The 9,972-nt window shown below is 42.1% G+C and overlaps 1 protein-coding gene across 3 annotated transcripts in view; it reads right to left on the bottom strand.

Moving 5' to 3' along the window:
- Positions 1–1,353: 1,353 nt before the first annotated feature.
- The window catches only part of PHRF1 (PHD and ring finger domains 1), a 47,080-nt gene continuing 38,461 nt past the window's right edge, over positions 1,354–9,972 (bottom strand). For all 3 annotated transcript variants that reach the window (XM_019547300.1, XM_019547301.1, XM_019547302.1), the window contains 4 exons: positions 9,073–9,149; positions 8,147–8,407; positions 5,982–6,110; positions 1,354–3,044 (listed from right to left, as the gene is read on the bottom strand). In XM_019547300.1, coding sequence (XP_019402845.1) covers positions 2,910–3,044; positions 5,982–6,110; positions 8,147–8,407; positions 9,073–9,149 — 602 coding nt within the window. In that variant the 3' untranslated portion in view covers positions 1,354–2,909. The remainder of the gene's footprint in view (positions 3,045–5,981; positions 6,111–8,146; positions 8,408–9,072; positions 9,150–9,972) is intronic.

Here is a 9,972-nt window from a genome sequence, read left to right as displayed (position 1 = left end):
TTTAAGAGGAGGTTAGATGTACACCTTGCTGGGGTCGTTTGACCCCAGTACTCTTTCCTGCCATGGCAGGGGGTCAGACTTGATGATCTACTCAGGTCCCTTCCGACCCCACAAACTATGAAACATATTTTTAAAGAAATCTGACAGTGCTAGTTATACTTCATCCCACAATCAAAACTAGTAACAATGCTTTATTGGTCAAAGTGCCAAAAGTAGATATGCAAAATTTATACCAGCACAACTTGGAGACCGAATTTACAACTTGAGTTCAGATCTTACTTGGACATCCAGTGCATACTTTTATTTTATATGGCTTTTAACTACTGAACCAAATAAAGGCTTTGAAGCCTTTATTTGGTTTAGTAAAGGGAATAATGTGTCCAACAATCTCTTGTGCGTGTCTGCCTTATCTAACTAAAATGCCCACTACTCCACGTGCCTTGGGTTTTTTGCACATAGAGATAAAGCAAAATCAAGGGAGACAAGAGCTGGGAACATGAAGCCTACAGTTCTACTGATGGGATTTTCATCTAGGTGAAAGGAGGAAAGAATACAGCCCTCACCTTTCTTGTCCCTGACACTTCCAGCCACGCCTAGGGACTTGAAAGTCATGGGCGAAGTCTGGCCACAGAGCTTTTATTAAAACTAACATAAGTTGTGTGGCAAGATTCTTCAGCTGCATTTGAAGAAAAAATATTATTTGTTCACTACTGCAGCGAGCCAGCCAAAATTGGCTTCCAGTGAATATGCACACCTGTTCCTTTCGATTCCTTTCATTAACACTGGTGAGTGCAGTATATATGCCCAGCGATTACCCACACATATTGTTTACACTTGAACAAAGATTTGAGTGGTTCAAAAACATTTAAGTATGCACAGTAATAGCAACTTAGAAACAGTCCAAGCTACAGTATATTGAAAGAAAGCCCAAGTAAAAGTGTTGGAAAGAATTTGTTGCCTCCTATCTGTCATATTGAACATAATAGTTTAGAGACAGTGTCTTCCAAGTGTTTCAACAGAGAAACCAAGGCCCCCTCTACATATTACATGTATCACACAATTAAATGGTTAACTGCACAATTACCTTAAGACCAGTTACACATGCAAAGTTGCTATGACACAATAAAAAGCTCCAAACAGCTATACATGTTAGACCTCGAAAATGTGTACTAGATGGTTGCTATTGAACTTTAATTTGCATATATAGCAGGGTGGGACTCCCCCTATACCGGCAATAATGGGCAATTGGTTCTAATGCAAAATCGCACAATCATACCTTTACCTGTACATGTAGAGGGGTTTTCAATCACATCACTTGTGGAACTTTAGTTAAACTGCTCAGCACACATAGCGTTCAAGCAGGTTTTTCTTTCTTTTCTAAAAATGAGGTTAATCCATAGAATACAAAGTCCTTGTTCCCAGTAGATGTCCTTGTTCCCAGTAGCAAATGAATTGACTATCAACAGGCACAGCACACCCAGATACGCACAGCACACCCAGATACGATGCAAGAGGCGAGGCAGGCATTCGTCTTCATACTAGATTCTAATTCTCGCTGGAGAAAAAGTCCTGTCCTAATCTCTATACTAATCCTTTCCTCCTCAGTTGCCATACACAAGGTCTTCTCGCCCACAAATATAATGACAATATTGGTGGTGAATTCAGCAACACCAAACTCAACAAAGACTATCCAGACTGGTGCACATGTCAGGCATGAATTTTGACAATCTGATCTGGAAAAAAATAAGTGCGTCTCATTCAGAAATATCTGTAAGGAATCAGTACTACTACAAAGAAATCCACAATGAAAGGTATTTATGACACACATGCTCCAGTTTTACCTCACCCGAGATGAGGACTGGTTTCTTTAAAATGAGAGCCTACATAATGATAGCCAATGCACTGATTGGGGGGAAAAAATTCTTTCCTCTAAACTCTAGAACCCTCTTCTGAACACATACACCGTTTTATGTAAGTCCTACAAGTGGATATGTATGCAGAATAACTGCTAAAAGAATGAGATGCAAGCACGGGACAAAATAAAAGACACACTTCCTGCAGGACTAAAACCATTCAAAATAACTTTATAAATTCTGTCACATTTCTGCTTTGTACAGCGTTCCGTCTCATTCCTCAAGCTGGTTACTGAAAAGTTGCAATCTTTGCTCTTTGTTTTCTTTGAAAGGCAGCTTAGTTGAACACAAAAAAAACAACTATCAGCTCATTATTTACAGAAGTGCAACATAATCTCCCAGCCCCCCAAATTAAACTCCTCATTAACAAGATACTTCAACAAAATGTAAATAAACGCCATATCTTGAGCAGTGTTTTCTAAAGTCAATTTATAAAGGTTAGCTCACTTTTGCAACTCCTGTACGACAGAGTGAGTCAAACTTTCACTCGCCATCGAGCAGACTAAAAATACCACGTTTCAAGTATTAAATCAATCTGAGAAATTGCTAAAGACAATCCATAGTTTGATAAATAAACGCAATGGAAACAGTATATCTCTCTCTATATACTGCATATAAAAAATGGCGTCCAGTTTCAAACTGTTAGCAAGACAGGTGCGCAGACCAAAAATGTGATCAAAATAACCCTGAAAGCTCTAGAATATCAACCCCCCTCCCCCCCTGAAGTTTAACAACATCTTCTGAGTTTCCACTGGAACTATTCTGCTGGTCAGGGGGCTTCTGAAGACTGTCACTTAGCTCTGCACCTGTTGTTAATCCAAGAAAAAGTTCTATTCCCATATGGAAACAATGATGATTCAGCAGATAAGTCCAATTACATCCTGCTCCTTTGCACTTTGTTTTCAATGAGATGCAACTGCAGACCTATTTTCCCTGGAATAATTAATGTCCATGGCCAAAATAATCCCACCTTCCTTCAGGCTGGGTCTTTTTTTTTCATTTCTCCATTTCACGCGTCTCTTCAATGTCAGTCTTTTTGTGTTTCCTCATATGTTTGTATTTCTCAACATATGCCTTTACCAGATTGGCCACCTTCATGGGATTGATTTCTCCACTTTTGCTATGACAAATCTGTAAGGGTAAAAACACAGTAGGTCAGTCATTTCAGGTTAGCAACAAAGACAAATGGTCAAACTATGTGCACTTCGAATCTACCTAAAGGACTTCCCCTGAGGGTATACCAGATACTGTAATAGTTTCATAGTTGGTAGGGTTGGAAGGGACCTGAGCAGATCGTCAAGTCTGACCCTCTGCCAGGATGTGCTGATCAGAAGCAAAAAAGATGGGTAAGGATGGCAGATCTTATGCTGCTCTGGCCAGTGTACAGCACTGCGGTGCTCCAAGTTGACCCTCTATTCGAATTCACTAGTAACAAACACAACACACAGCTGGACAGATATTTGGCTGGGGTGATATGACCCTGGCACCCGTTCTTGCCTGGGGCAGGGGGTCGGACCTGATAATCTGCTTAGGTCCCTTCCGACCCTAAGCACCATGATACTATGACCCAAACAAACCTGCTGAGCTTTTCTTGACAGGACATCTATTAATACACCCTAGCTATCCTTGTCTCAGAGACATCCCTTTGTCTACTACTAGAACAAAGCTTGCTAGATGCACCTGGCCTAGTCCCATACTAACTCAGCCAAAGTCCAACATTCTCTCTACAGAATTACAGATATGACCGCAAGCCTTCTTTCCTACAAGCTATTCAAAACCTGCTTTGAAGACAACATTCATTTCCTCACAAGCTTTCTTTATAGCACTCACTCACAGCATTTGATTCACATTTTGAAGCAATCTATCTTTGTATCACAGGTACACAGATCACAGGTCTGATACCAGACCCATTTTACAGATATGGAATTTTAGGCACAGCAAGAAGGTCAACAGTATCTATCCACTTCGGGTAACCAACCTGACAAATTAAGGGCCTGTTTTAAAATCCCTAGAATATTTAGGATAATGTAACACTTCACATGTTCAGAGCACAATTCACATCAACTGCTACTGTATAAGCTCAGCACCTCTGCTAATCAGAATCCAGGCCCTTCACGCTGGTGAAGAAAACAAGACAGACAATTTAGTGACACATGAATGGAAAAGGTTTCATTTATGTTGGGTCTAACCAAGTAAGAAGAAGTAAGAATAAGGCACCGGGGAATGTGGGGCCCCTACAGGACAGGCTTGGCAATCTGGTGATTGCAGCTAACGAAAAAGCTGACCTGTTTAACAAATTCTTTGCCTCCAAATTCCTGAACAGGGACCTGGACATTTCCCCCACTAGGATTAAGGACAGACCCGGGGACACACCACTATGCCTAGAGTCAGGGATGACCTAGTTAGGGAATTGTTGGAGGGGCTGGACATGTTTAAATCAGAAGATCCAGATGCTCTTCACCCAAGGGTGCTGAGGAAATTGGCAGGGGTCATAGCGGGGCCCCTGACACAGCTTTATGAGCGCTCTTGGGGCTCTGGACAGGTACCAGAGGATTGGAAAAGGACCAATGTGGTCCACATTTACAAGAAAAGGAGGAAGGAGGACCCTGGCAATTATAGGTCAGTTAGTCTCACCTCAGTCCTTGGGAAAACCTTTGAGAAAATTATCAAGGAACACATCTGCACGGGCCCAGCAGGGGAGGTAATGCTCAGGGGCAACCAACATGGGTTCATTGAGGGCAGATCCTGCCTGACTAACCTGGTTTCCTTTTATGATCATGTCACAAAGTCCCTGGACGAGGGTGTCGAGGTGGATGTCATCTTCCTGGACTTTAAGAAGACCTTTCACACTTTCCTACACATTCTCTTAAAAAAAGACTAGGTGACAGCAGCATTGATGCCTACACAGTCAGATGGGTGGCAAATTGGCTAGAAGGCTGCACCCAGAGAGTGGTGGTGAATGGGTCGTTTTCGACCTGGAGGGATGGGGGCAGTGGAGTCCCCCAGGGCTAGGTCTTGGGGCGTGTACTGTTCAACATCTTTATAAGAGATCTGGATATGGGTGTGGAAAGCACGCTGTCCAATTTCACTGATAACACCAAGATGTGGGGCAAGGTGGGCGTACTGGGGGGGAGGGACAGAATCCAGCTAGATCTAGACAGGTTACAGAGGTGGGCAGATGAGAATAGGATGGTATTCAACACAGACAAATACAAGGTGCTGCATCTCGGGAGAAGGAACTAGCAACACAACTATAGGTTAGGGAACACCCTTCTCACCAACACAGTGGCAGAAAGGGATCTTGGAGTCATTGTTGACCCCCAATTACAGTCTGCTTGACAAAGCAGTTCCTCTCAGCCTCCTTTGTTTTTAACTATCTGCATTCAAATCAGGCAGTCTCCCTCCATTATATACAAGTGGCAGGAAGGTTTGGAGAGGTGGGAGGGGAAAAAGAGTTTGTCAATGAAAATAGAGATGTAGGATTCCTGCTGAAATCAGTATTTTTCTACTCTGCATATGGACTACAATTTTCCAAGGCTTGTTCCTTGGCTCAGTTGGGTGGATTTTCATATGGACAGCAAAGGCCATGGCCAGCCAAATTTCAAGCCCTTGTTCCAAACCATAAAGGCACAAGAGATATTCAAAGAAAGTCACCAGAATCTAACATATGCAAAACATTTCTCTCTAACCCTGCTCTCAACAGCTGAACCTGCTTTGGATGAAATTCTGAAATTTTCCAGGAGAGATTCCACACCCCCTTCCCCCCCCCCCAAAAAAATCAGACACTTAGCACATACAATTTCAGTCCATACAGTAGATGTTTGCCAGTTTCAAGCAACTAAAAATAGAGGTTTACAGTAGAAAGTGTTAAAAAACTTAACTGGTGGCACTACCGGTCCAGCCTTCAATGCCTAGTTCTTGTACACAAAACCCTGCAAGATCCCTTTTGGCTCCAAGAATCGGCCACATTTACAGCATATAACTATAACAGCTCTGAGTAGAACCACATCCCTTCTTTCCAGTGCAGCCCTTTCTTCCTGTTTTAAAACAGGTTCTCCATCTTTTTACCTTCTGGACTGCTTTTCGGAGAATATCCTTGTACTCCTCCTTGGTAATTTCCCTCTTTTGGTAAAAGGGCTTAATGGCAAGTTTCACTTCTTCCACAGCCCTCTCCTGCATATGTAATTTCTTCATGTACTGCAAAGCAAGAAGAATGAGTCACTCAAGATTCTCTGTAAGAAACTTTTCATGTCAGAAATGAGTGGACAATTAAAATGAAGATAATGTATTCTAGGACTCTGGGGCTTCAAATAAGATTCATTAGTAGAGCAAAAGAAAGGCACACATTGTGTCAACAGACCATAACAGCAACTCCCATTCTACAAAACCCTACATCAGGGCAAACTTATTTTATGAAGATGCCACTGCACTTGATAACAGTTCTGCCAGTTTTTGAAGTCACTACCCCTACCAGCCTCCAACTTGAAGTATGCACTGAAGGAGTACCTAAAAGGTTCTGAGCCTTTAAGGATTGCAAATCACCACTGGGAAGACAACACTGAAAATAGCATTATTATATCAAGAAGATTATTACTAGGAAGGGATCTCCAAGATAAAGCATTATAGATCACGGCAAAGCACCATATAAAACTCTTTTGCAACACATTAATTTCACACTGCATAAAATACCTCTACTGCTCAAAACTGGATGCGCAGTACTGAGAAGCTTGTTTCTGCACAGTAGATAGTGACAAATTTGAATGAAAAGCTTTTAGGAGTTGTGTAAATTAGCTCAACCCTGAGCTTAGATGGCTGGATTCACTCTGAAACTGAAAAATTCAGCAAAAAGGCACTAGCTCGGCACCTGACAAATTGACTAAGTATTTCAAACTTTACTGTACCAAAATTTTAAAGTGTGAATAGGCAACATTACAAAGCTCTATCCTGTACAGACAATATTCTCACTGAAGGAAACTATGTCCATTTCCAAATTAAAGGGAATCAAATTGAGTATTTATACAAATTTAACTTTCTGGCTTCCACAAACATTTTTCCACACATAAAGCAAACCACATTTAAAAAACTGCCTTCTGAAAACACTCTGGCAACAAAATTTCAAGTCTGCTTTGGCTTGAGGTCAAGAGCATGACTGATACAATCTTTGTGTGTGGACAATGGACAAAACAGTCTTATTAGTTTTAAATTACACAGGTTTCATGAGGCTGTGAACAGACATAATATTTGAAACATTTCAAACTGCTTTAAAATGTTTTCAAAAGATGAGCACACAGGCATGCCCAATGAAATGCTCCAATGCTTGATAAACACTGTGCCTGGAAGGAGCAGGTATTATTTTGTACCACCTCATTTTCTAATGTTTTACCTTATGTGTGTATGGCAGATTGGCATCCCACAATGCAGTGCGCTCCACCCCCCCCAGTCTATTCCTGGCACGCTGAGTACTGTGGGCACCCCAAGAGCCAGGAGCACAGGGAGCTCTTACTGACTGTTCACTGCATTCACGGTCTTGTTGGAGGAACGTGGGAGAGCAGAGCTGAAGAAGCTAGCAACCCTCTACTGCACACTCTAGCTGGGAAGCACTGCCACTGCATGCTGGTGCAGTGATTCTGGAGTACTTTGGCAGCAGGAAGAGGCACAGCAAGGGGCTGTACATGTGCCTGCAGTTGAAACTGTTTCAAGCCTCATTACACTTTGAAACACTTCAAAGTCTCTCTGCAGGGAGGCATTTGGGTGATTTCAAAAGAACTGCCCTTAACCTTAGTTTCATTAGACAACCCAGGAGCAGAGGGCTGTGAAGACACGTCTCCACCTCTGAAGAACAGGACCCAAACAGCAGCACATAACTACTCCTAGTGCCCAAACAGGAACTTGGGAACATAAGCAAGCACAGCAGGGCTCTATGAGGGGACCAGGTAACTCAACAGTTGTGTCACAGAGCAAGACGCAGGAACACTGGTCCAGTGCCTCTTGACAGCACCAATGATCAAAGCTCGCCACCACAGCAACAGGGGCCAGAGAAGTGAAGTCACACAGCATGAAATAACAGCTGTTACCCAACAAGAGAGTTCAAAACAGGACAGCTCACTCATCTCTCTCGTTCTGGGCGATATAGATAAATGACCAAATTGCTGCTCATAAATTATGATGACATCTCAATTCGATTAGCACAGCCTGGGGACATTATCCTTGTTTATGTAAGAGCAATCACTCACTTCTTCATTTTTTGTTTTCTCCACCGGAGGCTTGAGTGCTTTAATTTTCTCTTCTGCATTTCCAACTGAGGCAGCTTGAATTCCTGGCTCAGAAGCAGTCACCAGGCTGCCCGGCTCTGGAGTCAAATTCTGTCCTGCCACAGAGCCAAGAAGAGGAAGACTGCCTTGCATTATAAACTGAACCGTGGGCTGACTGACGGGTGCGTAGGGTGGAAGACTTGAAGGCAGAGGTGGAGTTAAAGGTATGTTTTGACTGTACACCTGTGAAACAGAGACATATTTTAGGAAAAACCTGGAACTTACGCTGCAGATCCAAAGTTCAGGGATTTCTAACAGCAGCTTTTATCCACTGAAACAGGAAAGTATAGCTGCTAAGCAGATGTTTAAGTCAAAAAGGCTACGGGTCCATCCCCTAGCTACATTTCTGTGTTCCAGCAACCAGTGTGAGTCCTGCTCTTCACTAGTAGGCAGTACCAAAGGACAGGGATAGGGAGCTTTTTCTTAAAATAAATATATAAATACAAATAAAAAGGCCACCCCAATAATTTATTAGCTTCCAGCTTCTCCAAAAGAAAATAAAGCAAGATATTTTGGCAAATCAATGCTACTCAAATAGAAGCTGAAGTATACTGCAATATGAAGGGCTGCGCTTTTTGTTTTCATCCAATTGCAAGGACTGCTTGAAGGAATAAACAATTAGTGGATTTTGCGGAAGTGCATGGGCTGTATGAAATGTACTGCACGCGGGAGGAGGAGGAGAATTCTGCAATGGAAGGGGGTGAGGCACAACGAGGTCACGCATGAGGTGGGATGGCCTTCCACAACACTTTGCTTTGGGAGTGGGAACCAACCTGAGAGGAATCTAGATCAGGAAACATAGGCACAGGAATCATATAATTGGTTGGAGGAGGCTCATTTAACTGCACCTGATTTAATGTTTGGCTCAAGTCCTCTGCTTTCCAGGCTCCTTCTTTTGCTCTCTGAAGTTTGTAAAACGGCACCCCTAGAGTTTCCCAAGAGAAGCAAGGGGGGGAGGAGGGGAAGGGAGGGAAAAAAAAGCTTTTAAGAATGGTAATAAACCCATGAGGTCACATATTCAAAATCATTTACAAGCAAAAAAACCTGACTAAACAGACTAGCCCAATTTTTCAGAAGCAAGTATTGATGTTGGGCGACTAATCTGAACCACAACAAAGAGGTCTAAATTCTTTTTTTTTTTTTTTTTTTTTTTAACTGCTCAGCACTCTCTCAGAAGACTTAAGATGTTATTTCTGAGGTGGTTCTACTCTGAAAAAGCTAACAGTGCTACCACCAACGTTTATATTGTCTTAATCAATTTCTATGTCAAAAGTGCTAAGTTAAAAAAAAAAAGAAAGACTATTTTTCCCCTAGCCTTGCAAACTCAGCTTGGCTCAGAGCCTTGTTGATTCTTTCCATCATAATTCCTCTCAGTGAGGAAGCCCTGTAAAATAATGGGGATCCTTAACTACACTGTGCAATCCTACTGTCATTCAATCATGACCCCTGAATGCTTGTGCCAGCCCCTGGAAGCTGCCAGACAATTCTGTTGATGCACAAGGAATAAAATTCAGTTAAACCCCTCTTAGACTGTAGGATTAACAGTGTGTATTGCTGGTCATTTTTTAAAATCTTAAGGACTTGACTGCCATAATGTGCAATGAGGCTTTTTATTTCCTTGACATGGTACCTTAGACAGTACACAACACATATTATCTCATAAAAAAAAAAAAAAAAAAAAAAAAAGAGAGAGAGAGAGAGAGAGAGAGAGAGAAACCACCCTGAAGCTGCCACTATTCTAGTGGTTA

The sequence above is a fragment of the Crocodylus porosus genome, unplaced genomic scaffold (genome assembly GCF_001723895.1).
Source record: "Crocodylus porosus isolate Cpor-Errol unplaced genomic scaffold, CroPor_comp1, whole genome shotgun sequence".
Classification (NCBI taxonomy): Eukaryota; Metazoa; Chordata; order Crocodylia; family Crocodylidae; genus Crocodylus; species Crocodylus porosus.
This window is presented reverse-complemented; position numbering and strand designations above follow the sequence as displayed.